Raw genomic sequence first — 23,507 nt, forward strand, 5'->3', positions numbered from 1 at the left:
ATATAGGGTGGTGGGTATACTTACCGCTGCTAAAGCCATCCAGTGAGTGGGGAGGGCCTCGGGACACTAACCGCAAGCAGCCGTGGCAGGCCCCCAGAGTCCAATGACCCTGCGGCCAGAGACGCAGGCACAAGCAGGTGTGGATTGTCTCCTCCAGACGGCCTCCAACGTTGCAAGCAGACTGCAGCAGCATGCCTCTAAAGATCATCAAATGTAAAATAAAAGTACAGTTTAAAACAAATAAATATGGGCTGGAGACAACCATTAACCCGGCTCCCTCAAGGCACTAATCTAAACTGAGCTCAGTGAGGTAAAGAGGGGGAGGAGCCAACTACTCTTTTTAAAGAATTCTTAAAGTACCGGGCTCCACTCATCCACCTGTCCATACCCCATTGTATATACTTGTGTCCCCTAGTGGATGAAGGAGAAATACTAATTGGTGTGTGTTTCCCCTATATGCCTGCAATACTCCCATAACCAGGACCATCTTCGTGCATGTGCTAAGCCACCTCAACACCCACTACATTTTCAATAATTTATGTGTGTGCATTTGAAATAGTAGCTACCGACATCTGCAGTATATCCTCTTCTGAAGCAGGCCCAATACCAGCTATATGTCTGGTCCTATATCAGCTAGCTGCCTGCTTCTATCAACATATCAGCAGAGAGCACAGAGTGGCAGCCAACCAAATAAGGGGGGAGATATAAGAAGCTCAGAAGTGGTATCAGTGCATGTCATGTGTGCTGAAACCGCTTCTCCCCAATGTGTGATCGGGGGTTTGGCGGTAAATGACTATGCGCCCATCATTATTGGCACTGCTGTGCCGATAGCCTGGTACGGTCATATCGCCTGATTGTTCAGCCCACTGTCCCTGCTGCGGTGGCTGTCAACACCAGGCTGCACACGGGGATCTCGCGATACTTGCAAGATCTCGCGCATTCTCAGTGGACCCGACAGAGACTGAGACACAGCGCATCAGCCTAGCTGCTGTCTCTAGCGGGGAGCGCCGAAGCGATGTTTATACATCTCATCGGTAGTGCTTCCTGCTTTGCATCGGTAAAGAGGCGAAGCAGGAAGCGATAAAGCGCAACATTAAGTGCCGCTATAAAACATCTACCCCAATGTGGGATGACTGGGGATGATGCAGCTGATTTCATCTGGTTGGTCGGGTAAGTAGAGTTGTGAGAGAAAAAAAAAACAAACACTCCTCTATACACCAGATATCACTTCCCCCATACACAGGCCAATGGGGTAGATGTATTACAGCGGCACTTAACGTGCCGCTATAACGCTTCCTGCTTCGCCTCTTTACCGAGGCAAAGCAGGAAGCACTACTGATGAGATGTATGAACATCTCATCGGCTGGAGAGGGGGAGCGTAAACTGTGTCAGTCCCAGCCGACTCCACAGAGCATGCGCGGTATATCGCAATTATCGCGAGATTCCCGCACACAGCGCTGTCCCTGTTGTGGGGATAGGTCAGCACCAGGCTGTAGCTGTCCATGCAACAGCGGGCCAAACCGTCAGGCAATATGACCGTTCATACATGGCCCTGGCTATCCGCGCTGCCGATAATGACAGGGGCGCCGCAAAACCCCCGATCATACATCTGGTAGAAGTGGTATCAGCACACATAACATGCAGTGATATCGCTTCTTACCTCTCCCCCAATATCAGCTGCCTGCCCATCTCCTACACACAGGATATCAGCTAGATGCCCTGACCTTATCCACCAGATATCAGTTGCCTACCTACCAGATAAGATCAGCTGCCTATCTGCCCTAGCCACCTGATATCAGTAGGCTGCCTGAGTACACACAGGATAATATACCTACACACACACCTAGTACCAGCTGCCCGCCCTACACACCTGTTGATACCATCTACCTGCCCTGCTCCTACACACACAGGAGGCTGATAATACCAGGCAGCTGCCAAGACCCTACCAACCAGATATCAGCTGCGTCATCAACAGTCATCCCACATCATCTGATTAGCTGCCTCTCCGTGCGCTCTGCTGATTGGCTGACGTCGGCCTGGCGTGAGCTTGCTTCCTACACACCATCAGCTTGGTACAAGTCGCCGTCTCCACGGATTTGAGCGCACGGACTTTCCTGTACATGGCGGATTGGCACTCTCAATAATAACAATAGATACCCACAAAGCCGACGCGTCAGCTCCGCACCTGTAACCACAGAGACGCTTTTCCCACATCAGGTAAGCGGCGCGCTGTGGTCTCAGGTATTTGTAGTCCGCCGCCATTTCCGCCGGTCCTGCTGCAGCCGATGAGGCTGGTCGCAGAAAATCACCCATAAACTACAATTCCCGGCGAGCTGTGCGAGGCGGGGAGCGATTACGTAGGGTGACCGGAGAGTATGTGTTGTGTGTCTGTCGGGTGATGATGGGCGGAGTGCGGGCATTTTTGAATGGTAATGTCTAAATCCCCTTCACCGAGAGGACCCTGACGTCATCAGCCAGTGTCCAGCGTTATTCCCTGCCATCCAAGTGGGCATAGAGGGGGAATATAACCATGTGGCGAGCATAGCGAGCCACCGTGCCCGAAGCGTGGCGAGCGCACATCAAACTTGTGTAAGTGGGGACAAAGTACTTCTTTAGCTGGCTGTCATGGGCAGGTCCCGAGCGCGAAGGGGAAATACAGCCAACCGTAGTTAAACATCTGTATGGTTGCTGCGGGAGCTTCGTGTCATTATTTGTTATTGCTGGTCACTGACTGAGCACCTTTCATTCGCAGGAAGGAGAGACTGCAGCTTTCGGGCACCGTCATGAAGATCAAGGATGCAAAGAAACCATGTGAGTTGTTTTTCTACTCCCTATCACTGATGTTCTCCGGTTATAATGTACCATGTATTAGAGTGGGCAAAATACGCTCTATAGTGCGTTTTTACGCGTTACAGTAAGTGAGGGACCTGGTTTTCAAAAATGACTGGGTCTCACAGGACGCAATTGATTGGTTGGGGAGATGCTGCCGGCTGGAGGAGTGTTCTGTTCTCGTTGAGGAAGTGCTGGATTGGTCTGGGCTGTCTGATCTGGTGTTGGCTCCAGCGGCCAGTTCCTGGCCACTCTGATCTTGGGTAACCGGTGGCCAAGATGGTGGAGTGCAGTTACCTGTGCTAATGCCTGGAGAGGCTTCGGGAGAGACAAGAGTGGCTACTGCTGCTGGAGGGGGAGGAGGTGAGGTGCCTCTATTCGACAGCACCCTGACCGTACCTGGTATCCTGTTATAATGGTGATGGGGCAGGCTGTGGTGTAATGTTATTACACAGCTAGCAAATGTTTTTTACCAACTGCTGTAAAAAAAATATTAAATATATTGTATTCTAACCTTGTGCTCCCTGTTCGCCTCTCCCCATGTCTGTACCCCTTCTGCTCACCTGTGTACTCTGCCCTCCCACCCCTCTCACCATGTCTGTACCCCTTCTGCTCTTCTGTGTACTCTGCCCTTCCACCTCTGTGCCCCCTGTTTCCCTTCTCTTCTGTGCACCCTTGTTCCACTTTCTCTGTGTCTGAACCCCTTCTGCTCTCCTGCGGTCTCCTCTCCCACCTATGTGCCTCCAGTTCCCCTCTCCCTTTCTGCTCTCCTGTGCACTCTGCCCTCCCACCCCTGTGCCCCTTCTCCCCATTTCATTCTCAGTGCAAAATATGCCCTATAGCGTGTTTTTACTTGCTACAGACAGTGCGGCATAAATTGTGATGGGACCCAGAAACTGTCTAGTAGGACCTCAATTTTTTAAAGTGAGGGGTCCCCGGGACCCACTTTTTTTTCGCTCAGTGTGATCACTGTAAAGTTTTTAAACCCTGACCTTATATTGATTTAAACTTGAGAGAACATTTTATATAGTCTCCTCTTCTTCTACTTAGAGGCACAGTCGTCTGCAGCTTTTTTATAATCCAAAGTCTGTAGGATCTGGTCCCTCTAGTGCAGTGGTTTTCAAACTCTGGAGCTCATTCAGACCCGCTCGCTCCCAGCGTATGCAAATCCAGCACACGCCCTGCAAGGCAGGCGATCGCACGGCAAGGCATTAGCACGCCCACTATGTCTTGGTGTGTGATCACTTTGTGTATGCAGACGCCCGCTAGCCATTCATAAGACGCCCACTTGTGCACGTCATCTCCTGGAAGTGCATGAAAACATTGGAACATCGAGCACCATCGGATGTGCTCGCAGAGCTTTGATGGTGGATATACCTTGCCGCAAGCACTGCGATCACTTCAGTGTAAAATACAACTGGTGACATGTTCTATGATGCTGCCTGTTAATTATGCACGCCTCTGAAACGGCATTGAGACACACAGGCACGCCTGAGTTCATACCTTCACTCCACTGTTTCTAGTGGCCTGCCCCTGTTACCACCCACAAACGGCATCTCCTGTCACTCATTCGGTTGGACTGTCTATGCAGGGCAAGCGAGCGCTTCCCGATCTTTCGCAGTGGTTCGCACTCACCCATTGCGATGCATGCGCATTTTGTAAATATCGGCCAGCTACGAGCGATCGCATCCTAGGGAGTGGGTCTGAATCAGCTCCTCTGTCCTCATTACCCCACAGTTCAGGTCACCGAGCAGGTGCACAGGTGCATTCATTACTTATTGCACATTTTAAAAGATCCACAGGTGGAACTAATTTTTTAACTTGTGATTATGTGAGGAGACTTGGAAACCATGCACTGTTTGGGGTCCTGAGGACCGAGTTTGAGAACCCGGGCTCTAGTGTGCTCTGCTACATGCAATTCTGTAAACAAGTTTTAATTCGTTTTAGAGTACTAACCCATTTGCCTGCTCCACAGATACTGTCCCCACTTGCTGGCACCACAGAATTAAATTTTTTTTCTACAGCTCCCAGATACTGTGTTCCCACTTGCCGACTCCCAAATACTGTCCCCACTTTTTCGCTCGTACGCAGACAGGAAGTGGACGCAGGACTACTCTAATGTGTTCAGACGCCCTTGCTTTTATACAGGGGGAGGGACCTCTGCCCTCAGGCCTGACACTGCTCTGCACTGTGACTGGTCAGAGCTGCACCATCCTGCACTCTTCCCCCGCCTCAAAGCGCCGGGTCCCCGTACAACCTACTGCCGGGCACTCCCAGGCCCCCCCCATCCACCCCAATGTGCCGCGTCCCATCGCCCGGAACCCTCACTAACTTGTTCTTATTGCTGATGGACACAGATGCCAGACAGACTGGGAGCTTCCGATGGAAAGAACATGTTAGGTCGGCACATCCGTGTCCATGGCAACAAGGACAAGTTGATGGTGACTGGGCGACAGGGGACGTGGAACATTGGGGCGAGGCAAAGTGCCAGGCGTTAGTCTGTTTCTTGCCGGGCGGTGCTCCCGCAAAAAACAACCTAGGGAGAACAATGATGTGTTTTTGTTTTCCATAAATCATTTTTTAAAAAGTCACATGATATGTGACGAAACGCGTTTGCAGGATGCTCTTTCGATACTTTGTTACACTGTTGCTCAGTTGCATTCGATCCATGTCTTACAAAGTCCGACTCCCGACTTTTCGCTGAACGGCAAATTTGCCTGCAGTGTCTGGCTCTGCTTTCATGCACTCCGGCTGAACACACGGTATTCCGGACCTTAGAGAACAGGGGGCCGCCATGGTGTGTTCTACTGATCCTCCATGAGTACATACAGAGAGTGACAGGTGATCGCGGTCCGGATGCTGGAGACGCGAGATCTGTGGGTGGCTGTGGATTGTGCCTGATTGGCTGCCTTCTATGTGTGTTCTTTGCCCAGGAACTCTGCTCGGGTCATCACAGCTTGTCGAGTACTAAGTATTGGAGAAACACTCTTGACGGGCCAGTCTGCATATAAGATTTATCACAGCTGGTGGCTAATCAAGTAACATTTGAACTAGTTAGTATGCTTGCTTATACATCCGGATACTATTATTAATTCAAAACAAATGGTGACAGCTGCTGATATACTAAAGGGTTGAATTTGTGACTTTATCATATTTGAGTCCTTACGATCTCCCTTTTCACATTTGGGAGAAGTCAGCTTTACTATATTTCTGCTGGATTGTGAACAGCTGCATTCTTATAGAAGCTTTCAATTTTGGATTATACATAAAAGAAATAACCCTATGGGCCGTATTCAATTAGGCTATGAAGACGGGTTATTGGCGATAATTTATCACCGATGATGTCATTTTTGCCTGTTTCACTTATCCCCATATTCAATTACAAAGACTTTTCGCAGGTGCGAAAAGTCTTTGTTAAAAAATGGGGATAAGTTTTCACTAAACTTATCAACTAAAATTGAGATTTAGGGGTGCAGGCTTAAAAAAAAATTGCCTGTAGCCCTGGGAGTGTCTTCTAAACATAATCTGTGTCAAAAAAATGAAAAAAAAATTCTCAGGACACCCCAAAAAATCTACTTTTATTTTTGGGACTTAATATGCTTGCACCAATTTTCATGTGCCCCAAATTTGATGGCCATAGTTATTTTTCCCCACAAAAAAAGCTAAGTGCTATTCTACACATTTATGCACCTGCCACGGCTATTTAAAAACCCGATTATCTTCAGCAGGCAAAAATGGGGGTAACCATAGAGATCCCCCATGTCGGGACATCTTTAGGGGGGTGCCAGTATGAATTCCCGAAAATTGAGTAGACTTTTCGACACTTACCTTTCCGCGGGTCCCGTTTTTGACAGATCCTAATTGAATACGGGTATAAAAACGGGCACGCGCCCGATTCTTTATCCCAGAAATAACAGCGATGATGGCGAAAAGTCCAACCTCGGACTTTTTGCCTCAAATTAAATATGTCCCTAGGTATCCATTTGTAAACGGATTTAAGTGATCTGCAACACAGTGTTTGCAAATACGCGCTATAATTTTACCCGGTATTGAATACCGGGGACTCACTTTTTCAAAATGGGTGGGTCCCTGGGACGCACTCTGTTGCATCATACCTGGCTCCCTGATGACCTGGCCCGGCTGCAGATAAAAAGCGGGGGTGGAGTCAGGGCAGACCTCCATCATTGGCGCATCACCAGGACCATGTAGTGGAACCGCACTACAGTGACATGCGGCTTCGTGTCGACCTTGCATGCTCCTGTAAGTTTAAATGGGTAGTGGGCGGGGGTTTGGTGATTCAGGCCACTTCCCAGCTGTACAAGGGTGCCATGACATAGTGGGCAGTGACTGTTCTAACGGAGCCTGGAGAGCGAGTCACCATTGATTTATTGATTTATTTATTTTTTAAATCGCAGCTTTGGCAGCAGCAGCAGGTCCTAGCCGCCCTCGCGTACCGCCGGGCCCCTCTAACTCCGACCAAGCTCTAGCTGCTCCCTCCCCTCCTTCGTGACAGGAACAGTGCGCTCACTGCACTGATTTTGAATGGGCTCCCCTGTGCTTGTGCTGCTACACTGCAGTAAATCGGGCACGGAGGGCTGGTGCCTGGATCACATGACCGGTCACAAAAAAGACGTGTTTTTTTTCTACCCTGCACTCAGTATGGAAGTTAAGTGCTCTGCAGTGAGGGGAGCCGCGGCCGCCAGTGGAGGTGAGATTAGGTAATTTCATGCTCATGCTGTGGTATTAGGAGGCGGAAAGGAAGCCATGTGTGGGATGTGGATATGGGAAGGGGAGCCATGTGTGGGATGTGAATATGGGAAGGGGAACCATAGGGATGTGGATATGGGAAGGGGAAGCATATGTGGGATGTGGATATGGGAAGGGGAACCATATGTGGGAATTGGATATGGGAAGGGGAGCCATGTGTGGGATGTGGATATGGGAAGGGGAACCATATGTGGGATGTGGATATGGGAAGGAGAACCATATGTGGGATGTGGATATGGGAAGGGGAACCATATGTGGGATGTGGATATGGGAAGGGGAACCATATGTGGGATGTGGATATGGGAAGGGGAGCCATGTGTGGGATGTCAATATGGAAAGGGGAGCCATGTGTGGGATGTGGATATGGGAAGGGGAGCCATGTGTGGCATGTGGATAGGAGAAAGGAGAGCGCAGTGTGTGGGATGTGGATGGGGGAAGAATAGTACAGTGTGTGGATGGGGGGGGAAGAATAGCGCAGTGTGTGCGATGTGGATGGGGGGGAAGAATAGCGCAGTGTGTGGGATATGGATGGGGGGAAGAATAGCGCAGTGTGTGGGATGTGGATGGGGGGAAGAATAGCGCAGTGTGTGGGATGTGGATGGGGGGAAGAATAGCGCAGTGTGTGGGATGTGGATGGGGGAAGAATAGCGCAGTGTGTGGGATGTGGATGGGGGAAGAAGAGCGCAGTGTGTGGGATGGGGGAAGAAGAGCGCAGTGTGTGGGATGCGGATGGGGGGAAGAAGAGCGCAGTGTGTGGGATGTGGATGGGGGGAAGAAGAGCGCAGTGTGTGGGATGTGGATGGGGGGAGAAGAGCGCAGTGTGTGGGATGTGGATGGGGGGAGAAGAGCGCAGTGTGTGGGATGTGGATGGGGGAGAAGAGCGCAGTGTGTGGGATGTGGATGGGGGGAAGAAGAGCGCAGTGTGCGGGATGTGGATGGGGGGACGAAGAGCGCAGTGTGCGGGATGTGGATGGGGGAAGAAGATAATTTTTGGGGTGAATAAGTGCAGTGTGATTGCATTTGGGTTCAAGGTATGGGACAGGTATATTGGGGTGCTTTATGAGTGAAAAAAGTGTTTTTTGTATTACAGATGGCAGTAGTCTGTCTTTTTTTTCCCCTAAAATTACCCAAATGTATACTTATACCCATTTTTATGTGCCCCAAATTTAATGAAAACACTTTTACCACTTTTACACCGGAGCTAAAACCCGGATTATTACAGGGTTAACCTGGGCAGCTCCCTGGTGTAAAAGGGGAGAGGGTTGGATCGCTGGGTCGAGTGACCCGGCAATCCAACCCAGGTAAATAGCAGGGTTTAAAACGATTGGTCCGGCTTTAGTGGCGCTTGGAGATGACGTCATCGCCAAGCATCCACTTTCACGCCGGGAAAGCTGGGTCTATGCAGACCCGACTCCGGTGTGAGCGGCGCCGACTCGGGAATATCCTGAGTCGGCGCCGGCTAAATTCCGGGTCTGATCCGGATAGGAACTCTGGGCCTGATTCAGACCCGCTAGCAAGCGCTTGAGCGCTCGTGAGTGGGTCGATGGAGTGCTCTGCGCACGCGCAGCGGCCGCACTGCGCGTGCGCAAGCACCGGAGCGAGAGAGAAAATTTTGGTGGAAAAGGGGTATTACTTTGCTGCAAAAAATTGATTTTATAATTTTTTTTTTATATTTTAGAAAAAAAAACCAGCCATTTTACTCAATTTAAGTACAGGTTGAGTCTCCCATATCCAAATATTCCGAAATACGGTATATCCCGAAATACAGAATTTTTTGAGCATGACTAAGATAGTAAAACCTTTGTTTTTTTGATGATTCAATGTACACTTTGTTTAAAACACAAAATGATTACAATTATTGTATAAAATTACCTTCAGGCTTTGTGTGCAAGGTGTATATGAAACATAAATGAATGTCATGTATGTACACAAACTTTTTGAGCCACAAAATTATTGAAAATACTGTATAAAATGACCTGCAGGCTGTGTGTATAAGGTGTATATGAAACATAAATTAATTCTGTGTGTATATTTGGGTCCCATTCCCAGGATATCTCATTATGGTATACAAATATTAAAAATACGGAATATTCCAGTATCTAAAATACCCCTGGTCCCAAGCATTTTGGATATGGGAGACTCAACCTGTACCCCAAATCTACTTAATATGACCTCTACTACACTTCTATACTGTTATCCTATGTTAGTTTAGAATTTTTCAGGGTACAGGCTGATTTCCTCATTTTCACTTACACTTTTTTTACAGCAAGAATTTTCTCACGAATCCTTATTTTGCGATTTTGGAATTGTATAGGTGCGAAAATGTGAGCGCGCATACCCACATAAATCCATTTTAAATACATCAACTTATTAATCTTACTTTTTTTTTTAACAGAGATGCCTGATGTCTAACTGAAGTTGAGACTGTACTGCCGTTGTACATAATCCACTTCCTTTTCAGGGAAGTAATACATCCTTCCAGTACCCTTTCGTGATTGGAGGGCTATCAGAGGAATTTATATAGCACACAGGAACATAACAGATGTCTTCTTTCTTCTGTAGAGGCCAGTGAAATGATTGCGCCGGGCCATAGGTGTGCATGAATTTAACTTCAACATCACATTCCCCCTCATCTTTTGAAAATACTAATTAAAAAAAACAATGATTTTCTTCTTCAGGGCCATAGGCTCCACACAGAGACCTTGAGGTATAGGTTTAGGAACTAAATCCGTGCACCACGCAGTTAAAGCTTTCAGCTCCCAGGATGCACTGGGTCCACTTTCCCTATAACTCCGCCCCTCGAGCCAGAGTTTGAGTTGGTGCACGGCCGGAGTCGGTCACTGTTATCGCAGAGGGGTTGCTCAGCAGCCCCTAAAGCTATTTAATTGTATTTTATTTTTATGATTTCTGATAGTTTTACTATCTCCATCGCAGATCTCCTAGGATGGCGATTGGTCCAGGCCCACTGCTTACCTCGCCTTTGGGTCAGTGTACACAGCACTATAGCCTTTCCAGATACTGAATCTGGGCAGTTGATTGTAGTGCCATTTGCAGTATATTGTATGTAATCTCTCTGTGTGTCTGTGATTAAAAAAAAAAAATATATATATATATTATTATACATACACACACACACACACACACACGTCCAAGGTAGTTCGGCACTCAGGATAAAAAATATATAGATGCAGGGTGGAATCCATATGTACAGTCCTGATGAAAAGGTCTTAGGACCTTGAAACGTCGATATTACTCTGTACCACTGTTTATACTTAATTAACAACGTTTTTCTGTGAATGGAACTAATATTGCTGGACATCTTATGGCTGCAAGCCTCCACGGAGATGGTATGCAGTTGGGAATCCGGCGGACCTAATCCTGACAGCCGGCTTCCCGACTGCTTAATCCCGGCGAGGGTTAAATGATTGGCGTCTAAATCTAGACGCCTGTCATTTTGCTGACGCCGGGAGACCGGCGGGAGGGTTAGGTTTAGGGTTCCAGGGGGGGGCTTAGGGTTAGGCACCACCCCAGGAAGTTAGGGTTAGGCTAGGGGAAGGGGGGGTTAGGCACCCCTCCCCCGGGGGATTTAGGTTTAGCCGGCGGTGAAAGGGGGGTGAGGTTTAGTCACTGGGGTTGTGGAAGGTTAGGGTTAGGCACCCCTAAGGCAGGGTTAGGGGGTAGAATTAGGTTAGACAATACTTACCTTAGACGATCGGGATTTCCTCCTCTGCCGAGATGCCGCTGTCGGGATCCCAACCGCCGGGCATGGGTCTGGCAGTAAATCATACCGATTCCGTGGAGATCACCTCCACAGTGGGGATGAGTAAAACATCAAATGGAACTTGCTGCTATCTTTTACCATCACGGACCCGCACTTCCGGTCCGGCAACCGAAAGTAGCGCAACATGTACTGTAGCCTATTTAAAGCATGGGATTTCTTTAGCCCTCTATGCTTTGAAAAAGTGAACACCTGTTCTCAAAACGCGTTGACCAGAGGGAGTGCTATCTGGAGGATTTCTGGCTTTTTGATACCACCGGCAAGCGGAGCAGAGGTAGGACCTATTTTATCTATTTTTTTCTGGTACCGGTCCCGTTTTATATGGAGTTTTTTTTTAATGGGATCCTACCTATTCTCCGTATTTCTAAGCAGCTCCCCACACATAATTTTTATTTAAATTTATTTTTGTGTGTGTGTTTATATGTATGTGTGTATATATGTATGTGTGTGTGTGTGTGTATATATATATATATATATATATATATATATATAATCTCTCTCTCTAGAAATAAGCACACTAATGGGGACGCCCAATAGTGCATTAAAAGGAGATTTATTCGGCAGATACAAACAGCAGAAACCAAATATGCGTACCGACGATGGCGGTCAAGACCACCGCAAGTTGAATGAATGTAAAGCATTAGATATCCGTGGCAAACTCAGCTGCTGCACGTCCAATCGTCTATGTTCTAGGCCACAACCCTACGCGTTTCATCATGAGGACTTCGTCAGAGAAAATCAGAATCAATGTTTCTAAACTAAACGGATGGTACATAGTAATAAATTGTATGTACCAGTGCAGTGCCTCGATAAAGCAGCCCCCAGGCGAAACGCGCATCAGCGTTTCCCGGAGTAGCCGCCAGTAACTGACATGTTATAATACATAAAATGTATTACTATGTACCATCCGTTTAGTTTAGAAACATTGATTCTGATCTAACCATTGAAAAATACTGTGATGTAGTTACTATAAATGTTGTACTATTAATGTTCACGGGAGACTGTATATGTGATGGTCGGGATCATTACAAAATAATATGACCCGAGCAATCACAATAGCAAGCATCTAAGCAAAGCACATTTACTTGCTATTATAAGGCAAGGAGATTCCAATAAGAGCGAGGCTACCTGTGTGCACGATGATATAAATAAATTGCAAGAGGTAAATTGGAATCAATTACACTGAACATCTGAAAAGGACAGTTGAATTCCTCACAATTATAAGCATATCATAGCTTTGTAACTAATAACAGTGTATTCACTTTAAAGAGATTTCAACTCAGCCCTGATACTGATAGGTTCACGTTATGTTTCATTGCCTATTTAGAAAATTGATACAAACTATGCTAGAAATGAGCTACAGTGAACACTTGACACAGATAAGTTGCAAGAGGTGAATCAGAGCAAATCATATTGAACATATGTTGAATTCTTCACAATTAAATGCACAGTATAGCCCTGCAACTAATAGTGTATTCACTAAGTCACTATATCATAATTGTATCACATCATACAAATGATAAAGGGTATCTCAACCATTTATTTATAAACAGATGTTGATTTGCATACAAGTCATCACAACCCTTTATCAATAGGATTTGATTTAATGGATGGTAACAATATATAAAGTGACCAGTGGTGAAAAGGGAATTTTAATGAGTTATTTTATTTAATTATAAAACTATTTTTTTTTTTCACAATTCTAACTATATGCACTATCATTTTAAACAATATTTTGCCTTATAGTCTGAACACATTATTTTAAGATGTAATTAGTAAAGAGTACATATTTTTTATTTAATTGTTGACAGTTAACCTATTTAATATTGATCCCAAGTGTGCACCACAACTGGAGCTCTGCTTTATTTATTTCCCCCCTCCCTCCTTTTTTTGGACATTATATGTACTTAACTCACAGTGAAAAGGTAGCACCTCAAAATAAAATATTATATAGCTGTATAAACCGCAATATCTAATGTAATTAACACGAGACAAGGATCATGTTGAGAAATCATTACTCTCTGTCATATAGACAATAATAAATATAAAAATATACTGGTGCGGGACAACATCGATTATATGATAAGCTTTACAATTCCGTCTTTGCAATTATGGTAATGTAGTCGTCGACGCTCCCTCCCTGCCCACAATAGGCAGCAGACTGTCAATCACTGCCAGTCTGCTGCGTCTGCATGCATGTACTGCGCATGCACTCAGGTCTGGCACCTGCGTAGATTCCCGTCCATCGATAATCTGCAAGGCCTTATATTTCCTACCACATGTATACACTTGTTGTCAGAATCCAATTACCCTACCAGTAAATTCTATGGGGTATATTTACTAAAGTGCAGGTTTTTAGAAGTGGAAATATTGCCCATAGCAACCAATCAGATTCTAGGTATTATCTTGTAGAAGGTGCTAGCTAAATATTAGGTAGAATCTGATTGGTTGCTATGGGCAACATCTCCTTAAGACGCACACTCTTTTAATCACTCTTGGGTGCATACCCGGAACTTACGGACCTGCCGGGCTGCCCCCAAGCTGTGTGAATAGATGCTGGGCACATGCGCCTGGCATCTACTCACGGGCGGTGATTGCTACGCCGCAGTTTTTGACACCCGTGGCACACTGCAGCCCGCTTATGGGGACTGCACCCGCAGGCTGTTTTAGTGGGGCGTCGCAATAAGGGGCAGAGCACATTCTGCCCTTTTGAAACAGGACAGGGAGAGGTGCCCTGCTAAAACAGCCTAGCGGGATGGTTAAAATGGGGGAAGGTATTACATCTCGGATTGTTAGGGGCCTGCGCAGGATCTTGCTCGCACACCCCACAATTTTGGGGGCCGGAGCGGTGGCATGCCCGGTCACCGTTCTGACACCCACCATTTTACCAGAGGAACGAGGCAGGGTCTGCGTCGACGGACTCAAATTCTTGGCCTCTTACGTGGCCAGCACCCGGTTAGGTTGTGGGTAACTTCAGCTCCCGCAGCCTGACCACAGAAGTGACGATCGTTCGCGATGGTTCTGATGGTGATCCAAGCCTTCAACGGTGGTCGCAGTGCTGGGATCGCAAATGCAGCAAGGAGGTGTCTAACACCTTCTGCATTTGCATATGAGATGGAAGGATTTGCACAGCCGCTTGGTTATGGCGCTGCAAATCTGTCCATCTCTGAATCAGGCCCTGAGTTTGAAAATTGACAGGAGCTGATTGGTACTTTATCTCCATCCACTTTCTCTCTCCAAGGCTTAGTACCTAGACCCCTCAATCTTATTGGGTAAACCACTCCACATTAAAGAGGCAATACACAGAGAAACACCTCATGGTTTACTGTCCTTCATGTTACTTTTTATTCAGAACCTTACCTTCAATCCTACTGATATGAGTGGAAGGAAGAAAGACTTAAGGCTAAATTTCTAAAGTGAGCGTTTTTAGAAGTGGAGATGTTGCCCATAGTAAGCTAACAGATTCTACTTCACATTTAGCTAGCACCTTCTAGAAGATAATATCTAGAATCTGGTTGATATTGGCAACATCTCAATTTCTAAAAACTCACTTTAGTAAATTTCCCCCTTAGTCTGGCTCTGTTTTGATGAGATGAAAAATCCTAATAACTTTGGATTGGTAATGTTAGAAAGCATTAAAACATGGTTGATCAAGGTTTCTAATACATAGCAATGTTTCACAGCGTTAATATAATCAGCAGGATTCAATTTTTTTCATTAAAACAATGCAAAAAAACTGGTTTAAATAAAAAAAAGTTTAACCCCCCCCCCCCCCCCCCATAAAGTGTTTTTTATTTAAGAAAACCTGTTTTGTTTTTTTCCAACCCTAAAGGTGCCTACACACTGGACAACCTGCAAGCGATGCATTGTAGTCAACGATTTCCCTTGAACTCTCCCTGGCACTTCAGGACACGATATGTAGCAAAAACAGTACAATGTGACAAACGATCGATCGTGCACGATCTATGTATTGCATATCTTTAGATCGTGCGTGATAGGAGATCAGTGAGTTCCATGCTGCAAACATCTGTGCAAAAAAACATCAATTAAGCACAGATGCATGGATGGATCAGTGAGATCCGTCCATGCACCTGTGCAAAAAAAATTATGTGCCCCCCAAAAGCACAACCAGCCCCGGGCTTTTCAGAGCTAGTGGTCGGATCCTAAGTTAAACCTGCGTGGATAACAGAAGCAGCAATAAGGAGAGTCTGGACACCATGGATCTTGTACAGGCTAAAAACTGCAGGATAAGGCATCTGCTTTAACATTTTTTGACCCAGCCCTGAATGTAGTGACAATTAAATCTGCTGAAAACAATGCCCATTCAGCTTGTCTGTGGTTCAACCTCTTAGCAGCTTCTATATAAGAACCATTTCTGTGTTCAGTATAAACTGTAACCACGTTTTGCCCCCTTTAACCAATGACACCAATCCTCAAAAGCCCATTTAAGAAGTTCTCCGTTTCCCACATCATAATTTCTCTCAACAGAGGAAAACTTTCAGGAGCGAAAAGCATATGGGAGGATTTTCAAGTCCGTAGGATCTCTATGAGAAGGACTGCTTGTGCTTCCACTTCTGAGGCATTAACTTTAACCAGAAAAACTACATCCAGGTTAGAGTGTTGGAGAACTGGTGCAGACATGAATGCTTCAATTTCAAAAGCCTGAATCGCTCGAGGTGACCAGTGTTGGGTATCTGTTGCTTTCTTGGTCAATTCAACAATAGGAGCTACAATATTGGAGAATAATTGAATCTTCGGTAATAATTTGTGAACCATAGAAAATGTTGGATTGCTTTAAGATTAGATGGACATGCCCAATTAAGTACAGCTTGAAGTTTTTCTGGATCCATGGAGAAGACTCTAGGGGAGATAACTTAACCCAAAAAAGACACCTCTTCCACTTCAAACTCACACTTCTCCAACTTAGCAAAAAGATCATGTTCACGTAACTATTGGAGGACCATCTTCACATGACATCGATGTTCCAGCAAAGACCGGGAATAGATTAAAATATCATCCAAGTAAACCACAATGAATTTGCCAAGGAATTCTCGGAGGCTGTCATTGATTAATTCTTTAAATACTGCTGGGGCATTACCAAATACTCTTTTAATGCCCTGAGTGAGTATTCAAAGCAGTCTTCTAATCATCCCCTTTCGTGATCCAATACGAGATTGTATGCTCATTGTAAATTGATTTTAGAAAAAATGACTGCTTCTCGAAGCCGATCGAAAGCATGGATAGAAGAGGATATGGGTTTTTTTTTTTTATAGTTATCTATTTAAGGGCCCTGTAGTCGATACAAGGGCATAGTGAGCCGTCCTTTTTGGCTACAAAAAAATAATCCAGCTTCTACTGGAGACCTTGAAGGACGAATAAAACCTTTGGCCAGGTTTTCTTGGATATACTGATCTATGGCTTGTGATTCAGGAAGGGAGAGAGTGTACAGTCTTACGTTTGAAAGTTTAGCATTGGGTTCAAGGTCAATGCGGAGGAAGAACATCTTGGACGGCCTGATGTGGCTGAGGCAGTTTTTGAAACAGGCTGAAGTATTCGTTCTGGCAGGGTGAGGAAATGAGAACCACAATCTGGCTCCCAGTGATCAATCTCTCTCAAGTTTGTGTCTTTTGAGCCACAGTTACCCAAGAAGTGTTGGAGCTAAAGGACATTGAATAAAGAAAATACTAATATTTTCTGAATGAAGAGCCCGAACAGTTAACTGGAGTGGCCGGGTCTGAAAAGAAACTTGTCCGTTAATCAAAGAGTTGCAAACGTGGCATCCATGAAGTTCCCGGCAGCCCCCGTATCCAAGACTGCCGAGACAGCAGTTCTTCTTTACAGGATCGAAACTTCGGCCGGAACGAAGATGGAATCAGAGGGAGAGATGGTTGATAAACCTAAGTGAATCCCTCTCACTTTTGCTGACTTTAACTTTAGGTTCTTAACTCCATGAGCAGAAGAAACTGCCCTAATTTGATTTAATTTGAGAGACCACTTGGATGGAGAGTTCCTGAAGTTTCTGGGTCAATACTTGAATCTGACAAGCAAGAATTTCGTGCTAGGCTCTGTGCAGATGGATTCAACTCTCAATGGCTTCTCAGTGTAGGCCGGTTATAATGTTAAGATCAGCTGGATGAATCTTTTAAGAGACCCTTAGGGTTATTTAGGCAAGGTTAATTTGTCGGGTGTCCTTGATGTGTAGAAGGCTGAGTGCAACAATACTAGCCATAATTGATAGAGACTGAGGACTTCAAGGCTAGAACTGAGTGTTGGCGGAGACCCAGACCAGAGGTGTGGAGCCTAACCCGCCGGTGGTTTTCACCAGGGACCCCCGCAAGGAAGTTTCTACTATGTGGCATCCAAAGGGCAGGTGGAGGATGGCAAACCAGCAATGCAGGATTTGAATCTGAATTGTAGCAGGTTACTTACTCATGATGCAGGTACTGGAACCGACAGGACCACTGGCAGGTAGAGGAACACAGGCACCAGGAACAAGGACCAGGGGCCGCACAGCAAGCAAGATCTATAACCGACGGTCTGGTAGGCTGGACTAGAATATAAAGAGAGAGTGTCATGACTGGAGAAGGAAGTGGACCCGGGCTGGGTTCTGGAGAGTCCTTGTGAGCAGCTTCTTGAAATTGAAAATTGGCTGGTCGCAGGAGGTGTTTGTTCATGGGTAACTTTTACTTGTAAGGTAAGACTGAGTCCTGGAAGGTGAATAGAGCCTAGTGAATATCTGAGTGACTGGACCATTGGAGACGCTGAGGGACTGGAACCAGTACTGGAGCTGGAAGGGAATGCCGACGAAGAAGGCTCTGTAAAGAGGCACTGGTAGCGGAAGGTACTGGACTGGGACGGACTACCAGCTTTCAGAGGCAAAGAAAGGAGCAGAATATCTTCAGCAGGAACTACACACACAACGCTGGAATACAGGAGCACAGAAAACTAACACACAGCTACAGCTGTGTAAGACGTTGCACTGGCAACCTAAAGACTCCCAGGAAGTCCCTAAGTTCCAGAAGAACTTGCTCACAGTGCTTTCAGTGGATCTTGCAGCTTGTATTGGCTCACTTCAGTCATATGTCCGGATTCAAGATGGCGGCAGCTAGAGCAGACCTCCAGCCGCTCCCAGATGCCTGCAGACCAGCGGCACCCCCCAGGGACCTGCCCGCACACCGTGCCGACCTCCAGCCTGTACCCCTGCTCGACAGACCCCGCCAGAGCGCACGGACCCCCCGCAGAGCACCAGCGAGGTCTGTGACAGAGAGGATCCAATCAGAGGTTAGCCCCAGACAAGCCCCCTAATTGCATGAACCTAATGCAGCTGGAGCACTGCAAGTCTTCTAATGCAGGCTCCTGTCAGCCCACAAACCCCCGCAGGCGTCCAGAGACCTAGCGAGCGGCGACTAGCTGCCAGCCAGAAGTAACCTGACGTCCCGGTCTCCTAGCAATGACTGGGATGCAGCCAAGACCTGCAGCTGCGGCTCGTAACACATGACAAGTCTTAGCCACAAAAACAGCCACCATCTGCTTGGCCATGCTGCGCTCCTGTCGGAACTTCTGTGGTGGTGCACCTCCAACTGGTGTCCGCTGGGCTGACTTTTGTTTGGTCGTGGTCAAAACTGTAGAGCCAGGATTCATCGCCACTGATGGTCTCCCAGACTGAGTTTAAGCTGCCGCCATCAAACCTGGCCACCTGAGCCTCCTCTCGAGTCAGCTGTTGGGGCACCCATCATGCAGAAACCTTGCTCAGGCCAAGATTTTCGTGGAGTATAGAGCTGATGATCCTGATGAGATGCCTATCTCCTGTGACTGGGCCACGGCCACCCTGGCATCCATATCAACCATGGTCAGCGCGGCAGCAACGTTGCCCTCAGTGATTGCAGACACAGGTCACCGCAGCACTCCTGGTATTCTCTCGCACCAAAATTCTGCAAACACAGTGCTTCGCGACAGTGCTTCCTCCCCAAAAGCAGCTCGCAGTCGGTCAAAACTCACATGCTGTTGTCGCAGACACTACTCTGGTCATAGAAGCTCATGGCTCCCCAGTGGCCTCTGTTGAGCTGCAAAGCAAGTTTTCTGAAGGAAGAGGAGCTTAATTATTCGGTGTGCAGTGCAGCTTATTTATAGTTCTGTGCCCTGAAATTTTACAAGAAGTTTAGTTAGAGATCACAGTTCACAACGAATCAGATTGTATCTACTCTACCTATGCACTGCACGATCAGAAAAAAAATATATACATATATATGAATTTGGTTTACTTTTCAGAGTTGCAACTGCTTTGTTCTGAAATTAATCACTATCACTTATTGGGTCTGAAAGACATTTCCACAATTACAATTTTAGAATTTATTTATTTTTTTTTTTTTCATTCTCAAAATTTAGGGGGAATTTATCGTGGAGCATGGCCTAATTGCGGGAGGTGTGGCCATGCCCCCCTTAGGAAAAAAAAAAAATCTATGAACTGAGGGTGTGATCGCTCCCCCCTCACCACCGCACAGGAGACTGCTGCTGCTCAACGGCAGTAGTCCCCTTGGTCCCACTACAGCCCAGCACAGAGCAGCGTGTGCTGGGCTGCTGGCAGATGCTTTTTAGTATCTGAATTTATCATGGGTGTGTATTCATCCAAAAACAGATAACTTTTCGGGCAAATAAAACGGACTCTTAATTGGAGTTTCTGAAGGGAATTCAAGTATTAAAATCCTGTTTTATTTTCCTGAAAAATTATTGGGGCTAATTGAGTTCCTCATTAAACCATTGATCAACAGAAATATATTTCTTTTTTGTTTTTTCTAGTCAGACCCAATCAGTACATTATGGGGATTCATTGCAGGATAGTGTCTATGAGCTAGTACCTGGCATTTTCCTGCACACTTACATGAATGATTTGCAATGTTGCAAGTACATTGTTTGTGGAATTTAACAGTTGATTAAAGAAGCAAAATGGTTTTAACATCATAAAATCTTTGGATTGCATTTCCTTAGCTTTCCCTTGGTTTGGCATGGACATTGGTGGAACCTTGGTGAAGCTGTCTTACTTTGAACCCATTGACATTCCAGCAGAGGAAGAGCAAGAGGAAGTTGAAAGCTTGAAGAGTATCCGTAAATATCTGACTTCTAATGTAGCCTACGGTTCCACCGGCATTCGGGATGTCCATTTGGAGTTGAAAGACTTGACACTCTTTGGCAGAAGAGGAAACTTGCACTTTATTCGATTTCCCACCCACGACCTACCAAGATTCATTCACATGGCCAGGGATAAAAACTTCTCAACAATACATACTGTCTTGTGTGCCACAGGTGGTGGTGCATATAAGTTTGAGGAAGAATTTCGGACGGTAGGTCTTTTCTCTTTTACATGATATGAAAGAAAAGGACATGTTGGTAATATTTAACGTTCTCCACCATAATGTGTACTCATTACTTCTTATTAAAAGCTTAACAAATGCTGCTTTCACATATTGCTTTCTTACATGTTACAATAAACTTCAACACAAACTGTCTGTTTTGTTTATTTCAATGTAGATTGGAAATCTACAGCTACACAAAGTGGATGAACTGGATTCTCTTGTTAAAGGCTTGTTATATATAGATTCTGTTAGTTTTAATGGACAGGCTGAGTGCTATTATTATGAAAACACTTCACATCCTGAGCAGTGCCAGAAGATTCCCTTTAATCTGGATGACCCTTATCCTTTGTTAGTTGTAAACATTGGCTCTGGAGTCAGCATTCTCGCAGTCCATTCCAAGGACAGTTACAAGAGAGTCTGTGGTACAAGGTATGAGCTTTGAACTTTTTTCTTGTGTGTTTTTATATACATGATTAGCGATAACAATTAGTTTGTAATTATGTTCACAATGATTAAACACCTAAATGATAAAGTGAGAAAGTTACAGCACAGAATAATTTTCCAACTCTGCTTTTGCAGCCTGGGTGGTGGAACCTTCCTTGGTCTCTGCAGTTTACTGACAGGATGTGAAAGTTTTGAAGAGGCTCTGGAAATGGCATCATCTGGGGACAGCACCAATGCAGATAAGCTAGTACGGGATATATATGGAGGCGACTATGAAAGATTTGGACTTCCTGGGTGGGCGGTAGCATCAAGGTAAAATAAAGAGTATCTCTTCTGTGATCATCATTTTGTTTAGTTTTCGATTATCAAATGACAATTATTTTTTTTTTAATATGAACAAATGTGCTGTTTTATCAGGTAAGGACCAAAATCTTATTTATCTTTCATCCACTGGGGTACACTGGAGACTTAGGGCCTGATTCAGAGTTGGGACTAGAGAGAGATCTCTCTCTCAACTGATCATCTTGGTGAAACCATGCTGCACTGCAGGTAGGGCAGATTTAAAATGTGCAGAGATTTAGATTTGGGAGGGACGTGTCCAAACTGACATCTAAAGTGCAGTGTAATAATAAAGCTGTGCAGTATTTGTGAGCTACATGCAAAAGCAGCCAGTATTTATAGTACATGCAAAACAATGTATGTGTTTACACCCCTTGCATTGCAACATGGTTTATTCAGGTTCACAGTTAAGTGCTCTCTCTCTATTCCCAACTCTGAATCAGGCCCTTAGTACACTGAGGTATAGAGGCGTGGATTTGGAGCTGGCACTTGAAATTATTTAGAAGTGTGCAGCTCTCCCCCTCTATGCCCCACCAGCCCCTCAGTTTAGAAAAAGTGCCAGGGAGCTGGTCACTTCATGCTGGGCTCCAGCAAAAAAATAAATATATAATATTGCTTCCTTCCTACAATAAGGATTATTAGGGACCCTTTGTCACCTCTCTAAAAGGTGTGGTTCTGGGTCCCTGGCGCCCTGAGTTAGCATCAGGCAGGAGTGCCCAGGGCTCCTATTAAGAGCACCTGACAGCTCCTCTCCGCCGCAGCTTCTAGGAGTGTGTGTGCCCTGATCGGAGAAGCGCAGTGAGTACTACAACAGCTACGCGTCCTTTGAATAGTGCTTTAAGCGCCCCCCTACGCCTTGTTCACCTCCTCCACCTAACACCGACAGAGCCACACTACAGCGCGGTTCTAACTAGCCGGGGAGATAGAACACAGGGCTGTCAGTACTGCACTTTCCGCTGACAGCGGGGAAGGAGTGCTGGGCAGCGCTGCAATAGGCCGATGGGCTCAGGCCAGTTCTATTGTGTTGTAGTAGTCAGGGGAGCCATCTTGGCGCTGGGAGGAAGAAAGGGGCGGAGCTGAACAGCGCGGGCTCTCTCCCCTCAGGGCTGCTCATTCTAATACACACACATTTTCTGCCTGCTCTTCTCCCTACAGGCTGAGTACAGACGCAGTTTACTGAAGGCTACTTTATTCTACTGGCACCTGACATCCCTTCTACAACAAGATCCTTTCAAAGGGCTGTGAGTACATTGGGTGTTATGTTTGGCTGGTGCTGCAGGGAATCCAGTAATTAGGGATGGGAGTGGTGTGATCTCCCCCTCTGTGTCCCATTAGCCTTCTTCTTATTATGTTTCAACTGTAATTTTGTGTGAGTGGGCTGTGTGTCTCTAACATGACATGCAGGGCCACCAAGACTTCACAAAAAATGTTTGTTTGTTCATAGTGCAATAACAAACAAACAAAGCCAAATGCTACTGGCTCTACACTATGTGACGCTTGTACGGTATTAGATCCGCCAGTTACCGTAACCACCTCGCCAATTACCACGCCAACTCCTCAGTGGGTCTCTGACCTAGCGGTAGCTATGGCGGACCTAATGTCAGAGCTGGCCGAGTCACGTCGGTCACAACCCTCCTGGACGACGGGCTTGGCCAAATCAGAGGAAAGCCTTGTACAGATCATGGGTCCCACTAGTAACGTGCCCTCTACTTCCTATCAATAACAGTCACCAAAAAATTGGATGATTCGGATGAAGAACTTCCCTCACAAGAGGAAAATGAGGAGGATGAATTGGAGGAGATTTTGAAAGATGATGTGTCCGCTTCGCCAGATTTAGAATTTGGTTCTCGGGGTGGAGCCGTTAATCCGGGCGATCAGGCAGGTCCTTCATTTACTTGAGAACATAGTACCTGATACTCAGGAGTTTGATTTATTTGGAAACAACAAAAAATGTCCTGTTGTTTTTCCCTTCTTGCAATAGCTTCAAGACCAACTTTCAG

At 46.0% G+C, this 23,507-nt stretch overlaps 1 protein-coding gene across 2 annotated transcripts in view; it reads left to right on the top strand.

The window, feature by feature from the left end:
* The first annotated feature begins 2,012 nt into the window (after positions 1-2,012).
* The window catches only part of LOC148442123 (pantothenate kinase 3), an 83,547-nt gene continuing 62,052 nt past the window's right edge, over positions 2,013-23,507 (top strand). Inside the window, exons 1-5 of one of the 2 annotated variants that reach the window (XM_088464213.1) lie at positions 2,013-2,217; positions 2,753-2,811; positions 20,360-20,712; positions 20,900-21,153; positions 21,304-21,480. In XM_088464213.1, coding sequence (XP_088320339.1) covers positions 2,784-2,811; positions 20,360-20,712; positions 20,900-21,153; positions 21,304-21,480 — 812 coding nt within the window. In that variant the 5' untranslated portion in view covers positions 2,013-2,217; positions 2,753-2,783. Of the gene's footprint in view, positions 2,218-2,292; positions 2,590-2,752; positions 2,812-20,359; positions 20,713-20,899; positions 21,154-21,303; positions 21,481-23,507 lie in introns of those variants that run through there. The other variant, XM_088464214.1, reaches the window with a different exon arrangement.

Source organism: Taudactylus pleione, unplaced genomic scaffold, assembly GCF_031769625.1.
Source record: "Taudactylus pleione unplaced genomic scaffold, aTauple2 ptg001609l, whole genome shotgun sequence".
Classification (NCBI taxonomy): domain Eukaryota; kingdom Metazoa; phylum Chordata; class Amphibia; order Anura; family Myobatrachidae; genus Taudactylus; species Taudactylus pleione.